This window comes from Miniopterus natalensis, chromosome 15 (assembly GCF_054644295.1).
Source record: "Miniopterus natalensis isolate mMinNat1 chromosome 15, mMinNat1.hap1, whole genome shotgun sequence".
NCBI classification, from domain to species: domain Eukaryota; kingdom Metazoa; phylum Chordata; class Mammalia; order Chiroptera; family Miniopteridae; genus Miniopterus; species Miniopterus natalensis.
This window is the reverse complement of record NC_142095.1, coordinates 34,584,876-34,608,246: the sequence shown is the minus strand read 5'-3', so window position 1 is coordinate 34,608,246 and position 23,371 is coordinate 34,584,876. Positions and strand designations below refer to the sequence as shown.

The window sequence follows — 23,371 nt, the reverse complement described above, 5'->3', positions numbered from 1 at the left end:
TCCTAAGCAAAAGGAGGAGAATTGAAGCAGGCGAGAAACAGAAGAAAGGAAAAGACTAGGCAAGGGCTCTAGAGCTCTTGACTTGGTCCTTTCACTATAAAATTCCCTCCAGCCTTTCAGCTCATGGCTATAGCAGCCATTTGCTGATCGCACAGGCACATTACTACATCTGGCATCTCGAAGCATTTGGAATAAATTGTTTCATTAATATTCTGAAAGTTGCGGCTGGATACAACTCCTGGAAGGGCCTAAACAGAACTTCAGAGGCCACACCCCCATTTTCAAGGGGTTTTGGCTGAAGCCTGGGTTAAGAGGATAGGCATCTATAGCAGTATTGTTTTTATTTAATCTTTATTACATTTTTATTTACTAAGTCAGTTCTGGAAAGAATGCTTCACCGATGACTTTACAGTTTGCAGGGAAGCAGCAGCCAACACTGGACAAGCAGAAAGTTAGCGTAAGGAATCGGAGGGGAGAAAATCTGTGGGAAATTGAAACTGAATCTATGCCCTCCTTTAAGAAAGCACATCTCTCTCTTGTTTGCCAGAGCAAGTTTTCCTGCGGGTTTCAGAAGCACTGCTCTTACCTCTGTTGAGCTGGCTGGCATTGCCCGCTGGCTGGCGGCCGCCTTTGGCCTTGGTCGAGTCTCAGGACTCCCTCCACCCTTCTGGGGGAGGCGGGAACACTGGGCCTAAGACATTCCCCCCTTTCAGTCCAGCGCCCTCTGCATTGTACGAAACCGACCCCACCACGGCCCCGTGTACTCTGCCTATTGTCCTCACTGGCACTTAACCTGGAAACTGAAAATGGAAGAGCAGAAGAAAACTCAGTGGTAAGTAACTATTAAGTAGCTCTCCAGGTAGAAAATGGCTAGAAATGAGGGCCTGTGGCTAGACATTGTTTCGCTCCCTTGGTAAAACTATTTTTGAATTTATAACAGAGTAGTCAATGTGTATCCACTGCAGAACATTAGGTTGTTAAGGGTTCAATTGCAACTAAATTTTGGTCATCAAGGTAGAGCAGCTATTTTCAACCGGTGTGCTGCAAGAATTTTTAAAACATGCAATAGCTGACTAGTCGGGGCACTGAGCTCTTTTTTTCTTAGATTGTCCAATAAAAATATGACACCACCAACACAACAATAACCATCCAGTGCAAATGAATCAAAATTATACCTATTTTTTGTTAGACTGGCAAAATAGAGAATATGTTTTTCGCTGTGCCGCAGAATTTTAGCAATTAGCTTGTGTGCGCCATGAGATTGAAAAGGCTGAAAATCGCTGAGGTGGGGGCCCCGTTGGTAAGTCACCTGGCATTTCTGCCCTGTTTTCTTTGTTCTTCTGCCAGCCTTTGGCTGATTTTTCTGGGTTTTAACTTTTCCACTGGAAGAGAGGTCAGGGAAGTAACCATCTACTTTCTCCTTGCGGCTGGTATACGACGAAGTAAAAATCATGGCTAGCGTGAATTTTGTCATGATTTTGGGCTCTAAACTTATGTTGAAGATAAAAGGAATCGAAGTGGAAAAAATCCCAGTTATCACTTTCCAGGTGCAGACCTGAAAGGAACAATTTACCTGATTGTCTATAATGTGTAGAGAGGCCCGAAATGGGTGGTCAGTGGAAAAAACAATAGTACTTACCCAAGAGAGTGCTGTGAGGGTTAAAAATTAAGTTATGCGAAGTTCTTAGCCCAGAGCCTGGAGCACGGGAAATGTGCGCGCACACGTGCCTCATCCATAAACAGAGGCCCGGCAACGCTGCAGGCTCCTTGACTCTTCCCAGACCTTCTGACGTCCCTTCTCCTCATGCTCCTTGCAGGCCATGGGTTTCTACTCTGAGGTTCTATAAATGCGGTCACTATAAAAAATGGCGACAAAGTAAACTTCTGTAAACACAGAATCTTATTTTGCTATTAATGTTCCTCTTATAAAGAGAAATGTATACCCATGAGGGGGAAAAGTTATGCAGTAAACTTACTTATTTTTAAATTATGGGAGGGACTGCAGTAGCATCTTAATAAGGCTTGCCTGGTGACCGTAGCATTTTCCAGAACCCTGCCACATTCTCTAGCACTCCGGATGTCCACCCTGCTGGCCCGGCTTCCTCTTTACCCAGAATCTAGCAGTTTTGTCACAACCAAAATATGCCCTGGCTCTGTCTTCAATCCCTTATGACATATCCTTTGCCTGTTGATTAGGGGTATTTGTCATTGGCAATAGATCCAAGCATTAATATCTTAGTTAATTACATACAGTAACACTCAGGACTTCAGCCTCAAGAAATACTTAAGACTGAGGCTTTATATTCACAAAAAGAAAATTAGTTGAATGCAAGGTTTAAAAGCACAGTCAGCACAAGCATGCATAATTTCACAGAGGTCTTTCCGAAGCACTCAGCTTCGATTAATATATGAAATCCAAGTAAAAATCACACATTTTCCCTCCTTGGGAACAGATGGTAAGCACTGGGCCAGTCCACACCTGCCGGGCCGTGCTGGTATGTTTTCAAGTCAGCATCTGCAAACCTCATTCCTGTGCTTCCTGACTACCTCCCACCCTCTCTCCTTCAGGTTTCCCCATTGAAATATGTATATTAATAACTTCAAATCCACATTTTCTTGCATATTCTATGCCTCCCCCCCATAGTTGTCTTATGCATATGGACTAAGGCGTATATTCTGGGAAAGCAGTGTGTTAAAACTGCAAAGGAAGCGGGTCTTTCCCGGGGAAATCCTCCCCAGCCGATGGCAGTGAGTTTATGGGTTGTTCTCCTGTAGCTCAGCTGGCAGTGTGTTCAGCAGGAGGTTAAGAAGGGGGCTCTCTGGGTGAAAAGAGCAATGGAGCAGACAATAGGGAGACGTCAAAAGGGGGGCCTCCTTGTGTGCCGAAGTAAAGTACAGTGCTTCCGAGTTCACCTCATTGTCCCCAAACCTCAGGCTTGTTCCTGAGAAACGTGATGAAAAGGATGACCTTTGTCCAAGGAAAGAATGTGAGGGCACCTCAGTTAATCCGAAAGATCCAACGAATGAGCTAGTCACTGAGAATTCAAGCAAAATGCTTTTCCCCCTACTTCAGTCTGTGTTAATATACATACACACATACATGTATTTAATTGTATTTAGTTTTATTTTTCCATCACTAGGTACCTCCCCTATATCCTCTCACCACCCCCATCCTCGCAGCACAATCACCGCCTTTGAAACTGCATTTCACTTCTGACTTTGGGGTGGGAGTGGGGGTGAGGGTGGGGGTGGGTCATGCTTAATGCTGGTCCCTTAGGATGCTGTAAAGTGGTGTATGGATAAGAAGCGTAGGGTTCAGATAAACGTGGACAATATTTGGACTCACAGCTCAGTTGTATCTTCATATCTGTGATGCATTTGCATCCTGTCATTTTTATGCTGTGTGGTTTCCTCAGGACACAAAGTGACTAGAGCAACTGCTGGGGGGGGTTTCTTTTGATGCCATCGAGTCCATCTACTTTTAAGAGCAAATAAACTTTTTCAGGCTTTCCCAGTAAACTCCTCTCTTCCATCTCCTTGGCTAGAATTGTGCAGCATGCCTGTTCCTAAGTTAGCCCTTGGGGAGGAAATCGGATTGGCTTGCACAAGTCAGAATTGACTCTGTGAGGCTCCAGAGAGGCCTAGAGCCTCTCACTCCTGCAGCAGGCCGCCAATACCTAGAGACCCAGAGTCCCGCTAGGGGACCAAGGGCAGGGGGTGAGGGAGTAAGCAAAGGCTCTGAAGGGGCAAACAGCTGTGTCTGCCACAGTAGGGGAAGCAAAGTTATTATTTTTTTCATGAACTGCCCAATTATGATTTTCTTGATATAAGGGTACATTTTTCCAGTCCTGGTGGCCCCAAGCACAAATCCCCTAAGTTTTAGAGCCTTGAATATGCTAAGGCACCTCGTGACTCTCCAAGAGAGGGAGAAAGCCAGCAGTGTTTCACAAATAATAAAACAGTTCATTATTTAAAATATTGCAATTATTCTTCAAGGCATTCTTTCTGGGATGAATGTCTTTATGAATGCAGTTTAGAAATTGCTCTCCTGAATTATTAGTCTGAAACCATTTCATAGTGTATATTTTATAGTGGTCATAATGCCTTCAAGATTGCCTCTTTTAAGTACTATAAATCATAAGAGAAATTTGTAAAGTAGCAGGTTTTAAAATGAATATTGGAAAATGAATTGCCTTGTAAAATAAGTATAGTAAAATGTTAATGTGAGAGTCTGGATGGTGGGTTCACAGCTTTGCACTATATTTGAAATCTTTTGTGATAGTTGAAAAATAATAAACCAACCACAAGAAAACAAAGAATAGCTTTTATTTATACAAACAAGGACCAGTGAGAAGATACAAAGCAAAAAAAGATCGTACTTATGTTAGCAAAAATAAACGTCATACCTAGGCTAACGTCCCAAGAAATACTCAAACCTATGTGAGAATAACTGAAATAACTTCCTACTTAAGGAAGCAAAGCTAAGCCTGAGCAAATGGAAAGACACGGATAAGAAGATTCAACTTCATAAAGATTTCTGTTCTGGCTAAGTTTATAAATACAACATAAACCCAATTAATGCACCATCCATTTTTTTTTCTTTCTCAAGCTAGAGAAATTGTTGATAAAGTTTATTTCAGAAAATAAAGACAAATAACCAGGAAAATTTGGAAAAAATGAATAGTTATGGTGGGAGAGAAGCTTAAATTACCAGTTATTAAAATATGTTATAAAACCTTTATAAATGAAACTCTAGTATTGGTACATTAATAGACAAACCAAACAATGCAACAGCTTTTTAAACTACTGAAATGCACCAAATTACATGGACATTTAGTATATTATAAAGGCAGCACTTCAAATCAGTGAGAGAAGATAAACTGTTAAGTGTTATAACTGAATAGCTATATGGAAAAAGATACATTTATTCATTTCCCATACTGCACACCAGAATACATTTTAAGTGGGTTGAAGATACAACTTTTAAAAATACAAGTTCTAGAAGACAGCATGGATCTTCTTTACTCTGAGATTGGGGACATTTTTTCCAGCCATGATTGAAAGTTCAGGAGCAGTAAGAAAAAAAGAAACTGATGAATGTTTTTTAGAAGAACAAGTTTTAACCTAATATAATTTTATTTTAAAAAGATATAGCTAAAGTTAAAGAAAAATGACAAACTGGGAAAAATAGTTACAACTTCATCTCAAGGAGTTAATATGTTGAATTAATAAAAAGCTTTTTAAAAGAGAAGGACATGACCAACTTTTTGCAACAGCTGGCTAGTTTACAGACTGCAGAAAAAGAAATAGAATTTTTTTTTTTAGCGGAGATATTCAACTTCCCCTAAAATAATAAAAATGCAATTAAAAATACACTGGTAGCATTTTTCAGATATCTGACTGATGAAAATCCAAGTTTGCCAGTATACTTGGGTGGTGAGGTGGTAGGGAAATTCTTACCCTCATCTTTGACTTGTGGGAAAGCAAGACGGTGCAAACCCATTAAAAGGGAATTTGCCAGTTAGCGGAAATACATATGAATTTACCTTTTAACAAAGAAACCCCACTTCCCAGAATCTAGTATCAAAATATAGGTTGTCCCCCAAAAATGTATATACACTTGAACAGCTGATTTCTATTACATTTTGAAAATGAAATGTATTTTAATAAACACTACTTTCATAATTATTCAAAGTGTCTATACATTTTGGGAGGACACCCTGTATTCAGACAAAAACTGAACAGCACACATTTGCACAAGGGTGCTCATTACATTACAAGTTTTAGACTATTTGTTAGACGTGACTGTTATTCTAAAAATGTTTCCTGCATACTATGGAATAAAGTGAGTAAATAATCATAATGGTGTATTAAGAATGAAGATTTTTTTCATGAAAGAAGGGAGGTAGAGTATGTGAGGGTTGAGGTTAGAGAATACCCTGTAGTCCTGGATTTGAATTGGAAGTAGCAGTAGGAAGTCATGAGGAATTTTATCTTTACGAAGGATCCTGTTCTGAACACGCCGGAAGGCTGAGGTCAAAGGACAAGCAGTGAGCATAGACTGGTTGGTATTTAAATCGGAGAGACAGACAATGCAAGGTGTCTGCCATATGAGAGAGTGACGTGCGCTCCAAAAAGGAAAAATAAAATTCAAGTAAATGTGGGACATTCTGAATTTTCATCTAGGAAATTATACTTTTTTTATAATAGTAAATGCTCTGGAAAATTCTCTGGTAAAGAAGTCTACGAATGTGGAACTGTCAGGAGCCCTTCCTATCGCAGGGGCCCAGCAGGGCTTTGGCGGCGTGGCCGAAGCTGTTCCGTGTTCCCCGGGCAGAGCTGGCGGAACTCGGCTGCTCCTCAGCTCCATGTGCGTGCGCGCGGAGTGGGGGGAAGAGACGGGACAATGAAAAATGCACGAGGTTTTCTAGCCCAAGCATCTGAGTTCCCAGAAACACCAATAACTGTGACAGGCAACGCAGGAGGCGAGGAACATAATGAGTTTGGTGTGGAATTCCGTTTGTTTCCATCACCTTCCTTTGGGCCCCTCACCTTTCTAGAGTAGGCGAGCTTTGCACATTTGAATGTGGCAGCCCAGCTTCTAACCCCGTGATCCCCCCGTTCTGTGAGGCCACTGTGTTTTGGAGGGTGTACTGGCTGCTTCTAAAGTTTGTCTAACACTAATGGGAAAGGTCAGTGCGACATGCGCCAGGGTCAACTACTAGAACCTGCCTAACAGGGTCATCTCGTGTGGCGAGGTGGCTTGCACTGTGTTCCTCAAAACAGCGTTTGCTTTAGGCGTAGCTGAAAGTAAATACAAATGTAGGCGCTCTGCTCAACCCTGGCCTTTGTGTGTGTGTGGTTTTCATGTGCAGGGCAGGAGAGAATTGGAAAAGATTCCAACTATGAGCAGGAGGGGAAGGTCCAGTTCGTGATTGACGCGGTCTACGCCATGGCGCATGCCCTGCATCACATGAACAAGGATCTCTGTGCTGACTACCGGGGCGTCTGCCCGGAGATGGAGCAAGCCGGGGGCAAGAAGCTGCTGAAGTACATCCGCAACGTTAACTTCAACGGTGAGTCTCCAAACATCCTGCTTTTAGGAGTCCTTTCTTGGCATTCCGCCTCCTAAGTTACATATCGGATGATTATTTACTCTTGAGTGTGTGTCAAAACCTTGTTGATCATGTAATTTCAAAGGATTGAATCAATATGTGAATGAGTGAGTGAATGAATGAATGAATGAATGAATGAATGAATGAATGAATGAATATTTAAGGGGTATAGTTTGTCGTCCTTCCCTTAAAATTGTTTTTTATATGAAGTCAAATTCTTCCTCAGGGAATATAAATCCAGAACTGGGAGAAGACACACACCTTTATTAGTTACTGTACACTATATACAGTTATTTTTGTATTGTCTTAGAGTATTTACTCAAATACTGTCTTCAAAAATTACTTGGCATTCACTTTTTTCTTCCTCACCCTCTTCAGTGTGGCTCTGTTTTTACTTAGTAATATAGTCAGGTTTATTTATGACTGTATTGAATTTTCTTTTATACTTTGTGGTGCTTAATTTTATGAGTCAACCTGACTGGGCAAAGTAATGCCCAGACAGCTGGTGAAGCAGTATTTCTGGGTGTGTCTACGAGGGTGTTTCTGGAAGAGATTAGCATTTGACTGGGTGAACTGAGGGAAGCAGAGGGCTTTCCCGGGGGGGTGGGCTTCATCCAACACCCCCAGAGCCTGAATGGACCCAGAAGGCAGAAGAAGGGCAGATTCGCTCTCCCCTCCCCTGAGCTGAGACATCTCCTGCCCTCAGACGTGGGTGCCCCAGACAGGGACTTAGACGACCTTAACATGGGGCAAGGTTACAACACCACTTCTGAGGTCTTATTGCCAACACTATAGAGCTTCAATCTAATCACAAGAAACAGGGGACAAATGCAAATTGACAGGCACTTTACAAAATAACTGGCAAGTAATCTTCAAAAGTATTCACATCGTGACAAGGATGGATGGAGGAATTATTCCAGACTGGGGGAAACTAAGGAGACATTACTATTAAATGCAATGTGGGAAAATTAATTGATCCCACACCAGAAAAAGGACGCTCGTGAGACAATGGAGAAATTCTAATAAAATGTGCAGATGGGTTTTAAATAGTATTAAAGCAATATTAATTTCCTGGCTCAGATAGTCACATCAGGATTAAAGGAAACCTTCTTGCTTCTCTGCTTAGAAATAACAATCCATTTAAACCCACAGTATTATATCAATTTTTCAGGAGTTATCTAGTATTTAGATGAAGAGGAGCCATATCCAATTTGGGGATCAACAGTTTTCTAGTTTAGATGGAGACAAAATGACTATGTTAAAAATCAGAAAGTCGTTTAACTATAAATTATCTTTTTTTTTTTTGTAGTTTATTCCTGATCTTACAGAATCTCCTAAAATATATAACAAATTTTCCAAGAATCAAGCACATGTAAATTGCATTATTTATCAAATACTAAATTACATTAGCTGGGTCAGTTTTGGGCTCTCTATTCTGGTTCGTAAATGAGCATCACCGTTCCTACACGAGCGACCAAAATTATAGTTTCGAGAATGTTCTCGGTGAGTCTTCCCTCATTCGTCTTCCACTGCGTGTAGACCTCCTTTTGTCAAAACAGCCATGTCCATTGATGAGCCAGAGAGGCTGAACTCCCGATGAGACATAGGACCGGTGTGTATAAAATGACTGCTGTGTGCCAAAAAGTGTGCTACCAACCTGTGTTGGCTTATTTAACATTTAGAACACCAACATGGTGCAGGTACAATTATGTACCCTTTTTTAAAAAAGGTAAGGAAACTGATTCACTGAGAATCGGAAATATCCATATTCAAAACCACGCATCTCGGTAGTTGGTGCCGATGCTACGCTGGTGCCTGAGGCACCCGGCTCCGCAGGCTCCCCGTGAGCGCCTGACAGGCAGGGCTGCCTGCTTCGTTCCTGCTTCTGCTCCGGGAGGTCACGGGCGGCATCAGTTGTCTTTCTCCCCATCATCATTGCAATCCTGCCCCGTGGTCAGCATCATCGCCTTTTCTCTGAGGATTTTTTTCTGCCATATGGACAGCCAGGAGACCTCTGGCTCCTGGGGCACTCTGACATTTGTTGACGGTCAAGATTTTTGGAAAGTCTTGAGCTCAAGACTTTTCTAAAACACAGAGCCTGTGCTAGATTTAATTAGCGGATTCTGTGTCACTTGTGAGCAACTATTAATGAAAAGAAACTTGACATTTTTCATGCATTCGGTTTCCTGATTTTTCTATAAAGAAATCAAATACTAGAGAGGAGAAAATATTTGTCAAAGATTTTACAGGTAGCAAATGCCAGAGACAGGTCTGGAAACCAAGTCTCTTTCCAGTCTGTTGTGGAAAATTTAGCCTTTCTTTAGCATATTTTAATAGAATTTTGATTTGGGGGGGGTTTCAATAAGCCTAATTGATCTCTTCTGTTACTTTAATACATTTTCTGTACCACTAGGAGTTTTGTTCCAGACCAATAGAGCACAGTTTAATAACTCTGACCCTCATATTTACCGAAGCATCAGTTTGGGAAACGATAATAGAATGCCCTGAAAGTATTGCTACAGCTTCACCAAGCACTTAACCTCTTCTTATGATGCGCCAAGAGAAAAGATGACTAATTTTATCTTCATCACTTCGAGCCATGTTTTTCTCTGCATCCCAAATGAATGCAGTGGCCTGAGCCTAAATTTGATTTAGTTATATCTCCGTTGGCCCATCTAACCAGATGTCAATACTTGTAAGTGTAAATTGAAAAAATTTGTTGCCTTGGATACAAAAATCTTAGAGAATTGCCATATAATGATGTGTCCAATCTGAGATGTGTCTGTACCTAGATCTACTGGTTTCCAGAAGACAAGCTGGATTGCAGTATATTTTGTAAAGATGACACATATCATGTATTTTTTTTGTTTTTTAAATCCTCATTAGAGGATATGTTTTCATTGATTTTTAGAGAGGAAGAAAGGGAGGGACAGAGAGAGAGAAACATTGATGTGAGGGAGAAACATCAATCCGTTACCTCCCATATGCACCCGGGCCAGGGATGGAACCCACAACCTAGGTGTGTGCCCTGACCAGGAATCAAACCTGCAACCTTTTAATTTACAGGAAAATCCTCCAACCCACTGATCCACCCAGCCAGGGCTCGTGCTCTTTTCGAAACATGAGATTAGCTTTCCTTCATCAAGCGGTGAAATCTCTCTTCTCTCCCCTTGAACCTGAGTGAGCCTGTGACTAATGCAGAAGTGATACCATGTGACTTCTAAGGCACACAGGTTAATAGGCTTCTGCCTCATTCTCTTGGGACTTCGTATTGCAGACACAGCTACCATGTTGGGAGGCAGCCAAGAGGCCAGAAAGACAGGCCACATGGGGGTGTTCTGACCATAGCCCCAGCTAAGGGCCCAGCTGACAGCTGGCATCAACTGTGAGGCATGTGGGCTTCAAGCTGCCCAGCTGACATGAGTGTACCAGAGAGGTGCTGTCCCCAAGCCCTGCCCAAATTGCAAAATACGGGTTGTCATTGTTTGGAGCATGGAGTTTTAGGAGTCTGCTGAGCAGCACTTGATAAGTGGGACACAAATCAGTGCAGTGTTTCTGAAATCTGTACCTCGGGTGGGAAAATGAGAAGAGGAGACTTGTAAATACATTGATGCCGAGGACTGTTTGGTCATTTGAGCAATCTAGATCCTAGATTCTTCTCTACCCAGGAAGAAAGGACTTTATTCAGATGCTCTGATCCAGTAGAGGAGATTTCAGACTTGAGTACGTGCTGCCATATGTCCTCTCAGTGTCCCACCTTGTCAAGCGGCCTTGTGTCCTTTACATCAGTGCACCTGCATCCCAGCCCTGATACCTGTAGACGTTTCTGCAGGTGATCACTTCTCCTATGATAACTTCTTTCTCTTGTCTGGGCTGCTGTGATCATTTGTTTTAATTCAATGGTGAGCAAAAGTAGGTTTACAGTTGTGAGTACATGAAACACAGAGTTTATTCTTGTGTTATTATTAATTATCATATTTTAAAAATATTTTATTGATTGATTTGAGAGAAAGAAACATTGATTTGTTTTCCACCTATCTATGCATTCGTTGGTTGCTTCTTGTATGTGCCCTGACCGGAGTTTGAACCCTCAGTCTTGGTGTATGGGGATGGACCCTCTAACCAACTGAAATACTGGGCCAGGGCTAATTATTTATTATTTATTCATATTATGTAAACCTACTTTTGCCTACCCCTGGATAGACTTCATTGAACATAGCCCCCTCTTTTCTCTTTCAAGAAATTCAGGGATGCTGTTAAAGACGTGTTGGGGAAAAAATAACTGGAAACAATAAACCATTTTCTTTATAGAATCCATCAGAAAGGTCAAAGCCACATATGCTATTACAAGCCATCACTTAGATAAAGTGTTCGGCTCTTCTGTCTTAATCTTTTTAAAGCATGAACTTTAATGAGGATGGAAAGGGCAGGACAAGAGTCATTTCTCCTAACAAAGACTGTAGGAAGGTAGAACGCTTAGGTAGTGTGTCTCATTCTGATGAATATTTAGCTCGCGAGCCCCTGGCCTCCACTATTCTACTCTCCTGTCAAAGACTAGGAAAATCTCAAGTCAAATTATTTAATGACTCGAGGTGTGCAATCACGGCAAAGCACAACATAAAACCTAGTACCCAATGTGAAAGAGAAGGAAGGTGAGTATCTGAATATTAATGTCTTCCTGCAAAATGATAGGATTACTTTTTGCTAATAGCATGTAAAATGCGGATTTTGTTTGTTCTTCTTGTATACTTGGAAGGCTCGCTGAAAGTAGAAAGCTAATATTAAAAACGTCTTTGTTAATTTCTCTCTCTCTCTCTCTCTCTCTCTCTCTCTGTACTGGAAAGTCTCCTGTTGATTCCTATAGGGAGAGGGCTCCAGGGGTCCCATTGGGACACACCAGGTGGCTTTGTGGGCTAGGGGATAGCATGTAGGTACAATGTAGATGAATCAAACTGATGTGGTGCCTTTGGCCGCACTGATTCAGCCACGGACTCCTGCTGGTGAGACCACACCTACACCTTTCATAGATGAGTGCCCCCTCTCACAGTGGGCTTTAGCCTGCTGTTTAGAAAATAACATGCATGCACTGAAGGGAAATTGAAATTAGATCCTGTTAGGAGAGTCAGCTTGGGTGCATTGGGAAGTCTGGATATCTGAAGGCATGTGTTTTGGTCCTGAGATATCAGCAAGTAAAACATTGATAAAAATAAAAACTGTAAAATATCATTACCATCTATGGAGCAGTTTATTATGTAAAAGGAATGGAACTAAGCACTATATATATATGTGTGTGTGTGTGTATATTATATATATATATATAATATATACACACACATATATATATTATATATACACACACATATATATGTATAACTGCATTTAATCCTTACTAACACTATGAGAAAAATATCACTAGTGACAACCAGATGTAGAGGGAGATTGAATAATTGAATGTAGGTCGCCCCTGTTTTAGGAGATTCCAAAGCCAGTTACTAAACACAATTCCAGTTTAATTAGCTGAGTGTCCCTGAGGCAGGTAGGTTCCCCTCTCTGAACCTAAGTACTATATCTGTAATATTAGGAGGTTCAATGTTGTGTGTCCTCCAGCTCTGTATAGTTTCCTATGGAGGCCCTTAAAAAGAACCATAAATGGAATGGCTTGAACAGCACAAATTTATTATAGTTGTGCAGTTCTGAAGGAAGTCTGAGGCAGATCTCACTGGGCTTTACTTAAGGTGAAGGCGGGGCTGTTCCTTCTGGAGCCTCAAGGGGAGAATGTCTTGCCTTTTCTAGCTTCTCGAGGCCACCTACACTCTCTGGCTGCGACCCCTGCCGCGTATCACTCCCACCTCGTTTTCATCTTCACATCTCCTTCCTTCTTTGACTTCTGCTGCCTCTCGCTTATAAGGATTATTATATTATGATTATACTGGACCCACCTAGATTATCCAGAACAATGTCACCCACCTCATGATCCTTAACTTCTTCACTGCAACATCCCTTTTGCCCTGCTTGGTAGCATACACATGTTCGAGAGATTAGGACTTGGACGTATTTGGGGAGCTCTTCTTCAGCCTACCCCAACTCTGATTTTTTTTTTTTGGTCATTTTAATACCAGAAATGTCATAAAATCCTATGCCTGACAATTGCAAGATGATGTGGAGTTCTTTAGCTGCCCTTGTGTTCTGCCGATAATTTTTTTTTAAAATACATCTTTATTGATTTCAGAGAGGAAAGGAGAGGGAGAGAGAGACAGAAACATCAATGATGGGAGAGTCATTGGGGATCAAGCCCGCAACCCGGGCATGTGCCCTGACCGGGAATCGAACCTCGATCTCCTGGATCCTAGGGCAATGCTCAACCGCTGAGCACGCCCGGCCCGGCGTCTGCCCATAATTTCGAACCCTCTTCCAGCGGGTGTAACTTTCAGCACAGGGTTGCGACTTTGTCTGCCTCTTACAGGACCCTTTTTCTGACTCCCTGTGTTGAGTGATCACTTGTAAGGGGCCCCTTTCACCATCTTACCTACTTCCTAAGCACTGGCATCGTTTTCCACTGTTTAAGGGATACTCTCTCCCTCCAGTTGACATGCTTTTGTTTTCCTTTCATCCAGATCATTAATGTAAATGCCACACTGGCCCAAGTTCTGCAGAGGCTAATGACCTTTAACCAGATGCCGAGCTCTGCCACCATGAGTCTTAAATTTACAATCAGAATTCACAGAAGTGCTTCATCTTCCTCTCCCAAAATAGCAAAATGAACTTCTGTTCCCAGTGGTTCTATTTCGGCTTGTAAACTATCTGTAAACTTCCTTGTAAAAGACAGAAAATAGAGCATTGTTTTGTACAAGGAATATTGATCCAGCGTTAACCTCAGGGCAGAGCAGAGATCGTTCTCACACCCTGAGACCACTGATATCTACCCTGTTTCCAAGGGACCCAAGGGAGGGAAATTGTACTCAGTTACCAAACTTTCGGTGATTTCTTTGTAACTATTGCTGAAACTAGCCAAAACTCACAAGTTTCATTCTCTGTATGTGGTTTGCCAGTTGCTCCATGTGGTTAATATTAAGGGACTTTTCACTCATGTCCAACTTTCAAAGATATGTATCGTTTTCTTTCTTTCTCTCTCTATTTTTCTATCTTTCTAACATACCCTCAAATTCATTAGCCTTTTAAAATAAACTTCAGTGTCTAACTGGAGGAAATAATTGGTTTCCTCTTAAGATGAACATTTTAAAGACTTGAGATCCAAATGGGAGGTTGGGAAAGAAACTATTACTGATTAAACACATACCAGGCACACTGTAAGCATTTTAGACTGTTTATCATATATCATAATTTTGAAATAATCAGCCAAAAATATTTATAAATGCAATCACTATCCAAGTACCTTTTAAGTGAACTTTTTTACGTGTTTGCTTTTTTTTCCTAATTCTCCAGCATGCCTCTTTTTAAGTTGATGTATTATTATTTTATAAATGATTCTTTACTGACCACAATTTAGGTGGGCGGAAGCTAAAATATAATTAATATCAATAAACTTAAGGTAGCCCAGAGAGTAATTATTTTGTTTTTATTCTTCTCAATAAAAAGATTAGAATAAAATATTAAGAAATAGTGTTAAACAGAACAGCTCAAAAAAGGAGGCAGGTTGTCTTCCCACCTCCTAAACAGCATCTGTCGGCCATAGCGATGTACCACTTGCCCATGAGTCTCGAAGACCATTTTGGGGGAACCTGTTGGACAATGGGGTTATGTACTAGCTACCTGGGTCACTAGAGGGTCTCTAGACCATGACCAGTGGCGCAAGATATAGAAGGAATCTTGCTCACCTCTAAACTCGGTCACTTTCTTGTCTCCCCGCAGGCAGTGCGGGCACCCCAGTAATGTTCAACAAGAATGGAGATGCGCCCGGGCGGTATGACATCTTTCAGTACCAGATGACAAACACCACGAACCCTGGTTACCGTCTGATCGGGCAGTGGACAGATGAACTTCAGCTCAACGTGAGTCCTGTTTAGCACCCTTCCTTCGCTTATGTGATGAATGAACAGGCTGTTAACTTGCTCAACAGGCAAATGATGGTGTCCGCTTGTGCATACATGAGCGAACATGCAACGTGTTAACAGTCATGGGCGGGGACTGAATATGTAACAGTGACAGTGACGATGTCCACGATGATACAGACGGTGATAGGAAGCGCCTGTTGAGTGTCTACCAGACATTATTCCGGCACTTATGTGAATGGTCTCATTGAATCTGAGACTTGGGTTGCTTAGCAATCAAGTTACTAGCTAATACTTTTCACAAGATCCTTCTCTTGGTCAGATCTCCCTCCCTCCCTTCTTCCTATTTGGTGGTATGTATTTTTTCCCTTTAATGCATTGTTGTGAGTCACTTTTTCTCTTGAGGCTCTCTGAGTAACTGCGGCTTTAGCCATTTCCATAACCTCTCCCTCTGTAAAATGTGACCTTGAGTAAGCAGCCACGTCCTTGTGCGAGGTTAGGTCAAAGTCCACCTGGCAGAGACCATCAGGAGCTCATCTGAAGTGAAACACGGTTAGGTTTACTTAACTTGCTGAATAGAGGACAAGCTTCTACCAGCAGAACTCTGGGGTCTTCAGGATGAAGGAGATGTTAAGCATATCCAGAGTTACGCTGAACCAAATATCTGGGCAGCCCATTGTCCAGTCAAGCGGACGCATAGAATGAACCATCACAGGCCCTATCCCATTCCTTCTAACGTCTCTTCCAAAGGTGGAAATTATGTCTTTATCAGCAGCTTTTATCAGTCTACACCTTACCATGGGCTATGGAAATTTCTGAGAGCAAGACTTCTTGTGATTAGCATATGGAATTGATGTCTTGGGGGCAATGGGTTTGGGTCATAGTTTCTAATGGAGGATTGTGCAAAAGGGGGCAGGGGGTCAGTGAAGTTGCTACGAGCCAATTAATGTTATTTGCTCATCGCCTGCCTGGCTCTGCTGGCACCTGCCCAGTTGTCCCTCTCTGAGCTCCACCCTCCAGGTGAGCTGACACAAAGGCTGGGTCCAGAGGGTTGTGCTCCGGCATCCAAGCATGGATGGAGCCGGACAGCACCCGGCGGCCATGGCTGGGATGCATGCTGAGACCAAAACCAAACAAGAAGCTGAAAGCATCCTGAACTCGAGGCGCTTTTCCCATAAAAACAAAGTAAAAGCAAAACAACCAACCAAAACCTAACAGGTAAACCCAAGGGGCAGTAATCAAAAGCCCAGTCAGAGCAGCATAACCTGGCTGACATACCCGAAGCATTTTCGTATCGGGCGCTGCCTGAGTGATACAAAGACGCGTCAGCCAGAACCAAAGGCCATGATCACGGTCTGTGGTGAGAAGTAAAGTGCTCAGGGCTGTTGCAAGGCCCAGGAGACTAAATGATACATCGATCTTTTCTAGCGCAAGCACTGCACCAGTGGCAGATTTCTGGCATATGTAATTTGTCCATGTTCACAAGGACTCCCAACCAGCCTTCACCAACTTCAAACATCACCTGGCGGTTCTAAAGCAAACTAGTTTGAAGAGCCACCATCAACACTGATTTTAATTTTTGTTTGCTTGTTTTGTATTTTATGTGTATAAGAATTGTATGGTAGCCATTCAACATGTGTCTTGTTGTTTTTGTTAAAATTACCTTTCCTGTGGTAAGCGTTGTGAGAGGCAGTGGGTACACAAGGGAGAACCAAACAAATGTGGTCCCTGTCCTACCATCTTCCATGATCTACTGTGGAGTTAGGTGGCAAACAAGCAAACAGATATGTGTGTGGCAATTGCAAAGTGTAATAAGAGACATAGTGGGAGAGAGTATAATAGAGGTGGAGAGGGACCTGCTGGATGAGCAGCGGACAATGTGAGGAGTGTGAGGGACCCACCCAGCAGGTCAGAAGGCCGACATGAGGGTAATGGCATTACTAGGGGGCGGCAGGAAGAACTGGAGCAGTAGGCAAAAGCCAGAGCATGTGGTCCCTCGTAGGCCATGATGCATCTTTTAAATTTTATTTTGAGTGCATTTAAAAATCATTAGAAGTATTAATCAAGGGATTGACTGGATGAAATTTAGGAATAAAAATTACTCTGCTGGGAAGGTAATGAATTGGAAGGGGCAATAGTGGCAGTAGAAAGACCAAGTAAGAGTCTGTTGCAGTCATGGAGCTGGAATAGGATGGCTAAGTGGGGGAGTTCTCAAACTTCAGCAGGGGCCCGATCATCTAGAGGGTTCCTGACAACAGACCACTGACCTCACCCCTGAATCAGAGCATCTGATCCAGAAGGTCTGGGGGTGGGAAGAGGCCCAGATAGCTGCCTTTCTAAGGAGCCCCTGAGTAATGCTGATGGCACTTTGGCTGTGAGTGGGAAGGGTAAAATTAAGAATCCCAATTTAATTTCCTTAAATATATGAGAGGCAAAGTGAAATGGATATATGTTTGTAGCTCAGAAAAGAGTTTGGGGCTATAGTTTTTTTGTTTTGTTTTTTAATAAAATTGTTAACCTATAAAGCCTTTGCATCCATTGGAGAGAGAGAAGAGAGAATAGCAGAGAACTCAAGGCCTTGAAAACTTCATAGAAAATTATAAGTTTCATTCCAACTACTCCAGATATTGCCCAATTTAAAATATTCTATTTGAGATGCTTGGAAAGTTGGGCTGACCGTATACTTCGGATTTTTGTTTTTGTTTATGGAAACTAGACCTGGGATATATGCTTGCCTTGGCATTCAGAGGGAACATCTTTGGTTCTAAGTGGTCATGCTGAGAGCGGTGTGTTAAGAAGAGCAGGCAGGACACTTGAATCCTCTGGTGGATCCAGTGGTTGGTGCTTGGTATTGCATGGAACCTAAAGGCATGAATGGCTGGGTCATGAACAGGGCCATGTTTAGACCTGTGAGAGGCTGGGTTCATTCAACTAGAGTAGCCACTGAGACAACAGGCCTTGCTTGATAGGAGGTCACCCTGTTCATGTTTTTTATGGGTCCTTCAGGATATTGTTAAATTGAATTTGAATCAAAAAGAAGAGACAAAAGAGGAAGTAAATAGAGTACCCAGAGGACACTGCACTCGCTCGCCTGGAGAGCCAGGGCCTGTGGCTTATCCAATGGTTGGTATCCTACCCAACATCACCTGCCCATGATGCTCCTTTTGTTCTAATTATTCTGGTTTCGTTAAAAGTTCTGCGAGAGTGGAATTTGGGCAAACTGAGTTTTGTAGGTTTGCTTTCTTCTCATCAATAGAACAAAACAATGCACTTCAAGTAACGAGTGTATGTCTCCTCATTTACAAAGATTCGGATACACTTTTTTTTTTTCTTTAAATATATCTTTATTGATTTCCGAGAGAGGAAAGGAGAGGGAAAGAGATAGAAACATCGATGATGAGAGAGTCATTGACCGGCTGCCTCCTGCACGCCCCCGACTGGGGATCAAGTCTGCAACCCGGGCATGTGCCCTGACCGGGAATCGAACCCAGATCACCTGGATCCTAGGTCAACGCTCAACCACAGAGCCACGCCCAAACAGGCTTGGGTACACTTTCAATCCCCAGTTATGTCATGTCTAGCAAATGAAAATTTCAGGAGAGCTTTCTCTGCGGTCAATAATTGCAAATGAATTTCTTAGCCCAGAAATCAGAGTTGGGGTCTCACAATCCCAGTGCTGTGGACCAGGCTGCTGTGCTGTCCCCATCCGGCTCTCCGGAGTATCTGTGGCCAGGAGTGTGCTGTCTGTTAGGGGGTGTCCTCGTGCACACTGCCTGCCAGAGGAGCTCTGGGCCTGTCACCTCTGTGGCCAAGGGATGAACCACATGGTTTGCTACTAGAATATTTCTGTGTGAAGAATTGATGGGAGGGAAATCACAACTAGCAAAGCCGTTTACTCTCGCGGTTACAGCCCCTACAGAAATCACCCTGGTTTGTTTTCTCAGGTTTGTATTCTACTCAGCTGAGCTTCCATTAAACATTATTCCTGGCAGAGAAGCAGGAGAAGGGGTAATGCGACAATCAGACATTGGTTGTCTGCTTTGTGTCAGGCAGGGTGATAGCTGATGGAGATGCCGGATAAACGGGGGACAGGTTCACAGGCCAGGGTGAAGGATCTCTAATAGGGCCTTTAAAGGACTCCTGTAGGCACTGATTTAAGGAAAGCTACCAAAAAGTTATATTTGAACTGGGCTTTGAAAAATAAGTAGTAGTTCCCAAGATGGAGAAGAGGAAAAGAAAAGAAATCCTTTAAAATGAACAATGCAGTACTATTTAAAAATAGTGATAGTGAAGTATGTTGGAAAAAGGCAGGGAGTGAAATATATATGCTTTAAAAAAATCTAAATTTATGATGTGAAATAAACTATATTATGTGTATTAGAAAAAAAGGTTGTTTTTGTCATTTTTTATTTATTTGCAATTAGTAGGAAATTTAGATATACCCCAAATGTTAATGTTTCAAATAACTGAAATTCTCTAAAATACCAAAATGTTAATTAAAGCTAAAAACACACACACAACTATTCTTAATGAGCAGCTTCCTGCAGTGAATTTCATACTCTCTTAAATAGAACACTCTGAATGAAGATTACTTAACCTTTTCTGGAAACTGAATCATCTGCCATTCTGTAGGGTAGTCCAACCTGTGACTTGTTGTTGTTGTTAATCCTTACTGAAAGATATTTTTTCCATTGACTTTTAGAGAAAGTGAAAGGGAGGGAGGGAGAGAGAGAGAGAGAGAGAGGGAGAAAAAGAGACACACCAACGCAAGAGAGATACATTGATAGGTCGCCTCCCCCCCAGGCCAGGGGTCATACCTGCAACCCAGGTACTTGCCCTTGACTGAGAATCAAACCTAAGCCCCTTTGGTGTGTGGGCTGACACTCTAATTCATTGTTGAACTTTCTTTCCATCTAGAGACCGCAAGCTCCTAGAAGGTAGAATACATGTTTTAGTCATTGTTTTATGTACCTTTTAACACAATACCTACCACACAGTAGTTTTTAAAATATATATATGAAACTGTGTAAAAGGAACATCAGTTCTTTTTAATGATGTACGTTACCTCCAGCAAGCAGTCACTCTTCCTTTTTCTGGGAAGAGCACCCGTTTCCTTTTAGCTATGGAATCCGCCCTAAATAGTTGCCAAGTCCCGGCACAGGACCTAAGCCAGTCACCGTGGCCGTAGGGATGGGGCTGGCGGTCACACTAAGTCTGTCCAATCAGGATGAACCGTTGGATGTCTGGGGGCCAACCCTGGACAACATGGTGCTCTTTTTGGAAATTGGCCCCCAGGAGTCACATTGGGCCATTTGGAGGCCACAGAGGGTGAGCATTAGGGGAAAGGAGTCAAAACTTGGAGAGAGAAACTAGGTCTAGGTCACATCATTTTTGTCCTAGTGAACCCTAACTGGAAGCTGTTTACAATGCTTTCTGGATTGTTTCCTTATCAACAAAATAAGGCGATGTAGGTTATGCTTTACTTAAAATTTCATTCACAGTAGCAATCAAAAATGAAAAAAAAAAAAGTTTCTGTTTTAATACGCCAGATTGGAAAAGGAAGAATGCCAGCCTAACCTCAATAAGCAGTTGTTTTTTTTCAGATTTTATTAAACTGAAGTGATTAAAAAATTAATTTGAGAAATTATTTTTATTACATATTAAATCATTCACATTGGTTAGAATTGTGGCTCTCTCAGGCATTTAAAGATATAAAAAGCATGGTTCATTGTCAAAAAAATCACTAATCAAATTATGTATCTCAAAATCAATATTTATATCTACCTATAAAATTACTAATCGCTCTATTGTTTCATAATTGCAACAGTAAAAGTATTTTATTTAATCACACTCATAATTTACAGTGTATTTCCCCTGAGCTATGGGGAAATGGATAACCATAGTCAAAACAGTGCTGACAGAGAAAAATCTATAAATTGTCAAAATCTAGTACATTTTTAGCTTCGATGTGAGGCTTCTTTTGTTGACTCACCTTATTGGTCATCATAGTGAAGGGCTCCTATCTTATCATTTATAGCCTTGTTAGTAATTAAAAGTACAATTAAATGGATGGAGTCTCCTTGGCCCCACCACTTACTAGCTGTAAAGCGGGACTACAATAGTTCCAACTTTATATGGTTATTGTTAGAATTAAATGTAGCAATATATGTAATGTATGTAAAAAAGCACCTGGTACCTACTAAATATTCAGTAGATGCTAGCCACAACAGTAATAATAATTTAATATCTTTAGCTTATTATATCATCCGTACTCCTCAAAATGTCAGTTTCTAGTGCTTGGCTAGAATATTTTTCTTTACACCCCAGCACCTACCATAATGTTGAACATATAAAAATGGCTTGTTCTATATTAATTAAATGAGATGAGCAGACAAACAATTGAATTCTGTTATAAATTATACAAAAAAGGAAGAGTCGAAACAGCAAGGATGTAGGATCAAGTGAATCTGGCTTATGATCACGGCACGGCCCAGTTACCAGATCTGTGAACCAGGACTAGAAAGGCCTCTCAGAAAAGATGGCTTTTAACTTGTAACCAGAGTGACAAGAGTTATTTCCATTTGTCATCATCTTTGAATCTGTGATGTTCTACAAAGGATGTTTACAGATTCAAAACAGTAAGCACTGCCTCCCATTTGTCAGCTAACTTGAGATGAGAAGTCCCAAACTGAAAACACACAGCAGTTAGGTTTAAAAAGTTAATTACTTGCCAGTATTTTAAGAATGAAGAAATTTAATAATTACATTTTGCTTCTCTTTTAAAAATCAGAAGATTTGGCAATAATGTGTCATTTCCCCTGCAGCCCAAGTAGCTGGATCTAAGTAGCAGCTTTGCACGTCAAACAGGGTGTGTGTTCTCCAAGCTACTGCAGACCCCACCGTTCCTTACTGCCCAATACGCAGTATCCCCCTTACTCCTGTAGGCATTTTGGAATACTTGAATCTAGACTTAGAGAGTAAATGCTAACTTATTTCCACTGATTTGGTTTGACCACATGCCTGAATTTATGGTCTCTGGAAATTATTTTCTAAAAGTGAACAATCAGCCCAGCGAGTGTGGCTCCGTGGTTGAGCATCGACCTATGAATCAGGAGGTCACGATTCAATTCCCGATCAGGGCACATGCCCAGGGGTTGGGCTCAATCCCCAGTAGGGGGCATGAAGGAGGCAGTTGATCAATGACTCTTCCATCATTCATGTTTTATCTCTCACCCTTTCCCTTCCTTTCTCTGAAATCAATAAAAACATATTTGAAAAATAAAAACAAACAATAATATATCAATAGTATTAATAACCCAAAACACCCATAAGTATGTAATAATACTTAAAGGGTCAATAAAATCAGCCTGCCAGAGAGGGCTTATGATCACGGCACAGCCCAGTTACCAGATCTGTGAGCCTTGGTAAAGACAATGCTTCTGTTTGGAGATGTGTATTTGTACATATTCTGAAACATCCTGAAAATGAAAGAAGCGAGATCACTCTTGGGTTGTCAGCGTTTCTTCTACTAATCAACGGAGTATAACTATGTTCTGTCTATGAATGTCTGGAAGATTAATAGAATTTATAATGATCAGTATGGCTCCATAAGCATGGACATTAGAGAAGCCCAAATCCCCATAATTTTCTGTTTGTGTTGTAGACATTCAAGCAAATCACTTGATGTTTATGAATATACAACTGCTTTCTGTGGGGAAATTGTTGAGTTTCATTACTATCTGCATTTTGGGCTCAAGAAAAAGTACATTTGAAAGGAGAGGTAATCAGTTGGATGAGTTAGAGAACTTAGCTATTGGAATAGGAACTCCTACCAGTTGTTGCCAGTTCAAAACTATAGAAGGAATGAGATGAGCTTATGTACCCTCTGCCTAACTTTGTGCCTGGGGAAGCCAGAAATTCTAGAATGACATATTAAAATTAATATGTATGGATTTGATTTGAGCTATTTTTAAACAACTGTGAGATAGTCTTATAAAGTGGGCCAGTGTCAGAAGGCCCAAGTTGAGTCCTGCCTTTGCCACCTGATGCCACCTGAACAGCAGTTCCCATATGTATTTAAAATAAGATCAGGTCAAGTAAAAAAGCTACTTCACAAGGACACTTTGAGAATGAATTGCGGTAATCTCTCTGATAAAAGAAAGTATATGAGAGATATGGTCATGTTTCTTGTATTAGTTTCCTATTGCTGCGGGAAATACCAGAAATTTAGTGGCTTAAAACAACACA

At 41.5% G+C, this 23,371-nt stretch overlaps 1 protein-coding gene across 1 annotated transcript in view; it reads left to right on the top strand.

Annotated features, from left to right (window-relative positions):
- Positions 1 to 23,371, top strand: part of GRM7 (glutamate metabotropic receptor 7) — a 637,127-nt gene that overhangs the window by 441,277 nt on the left and 172,479 nt on the right. The window contains exons 6-7 of the mRNA XM_087825010.1: positions 6,876 to 7,076; positions 14,985 to 15,124. Of these exons, the coding sequence (XP_087681136.1) occupies positions 6,876 to 7,076; positions 14,985 to 15,124 (341 nt within the window). The remainder of the gene's footprint in view (positions 1 to 6,875; positions 7,077 to 14,984; positions 15,125 to 23,371) is intronic.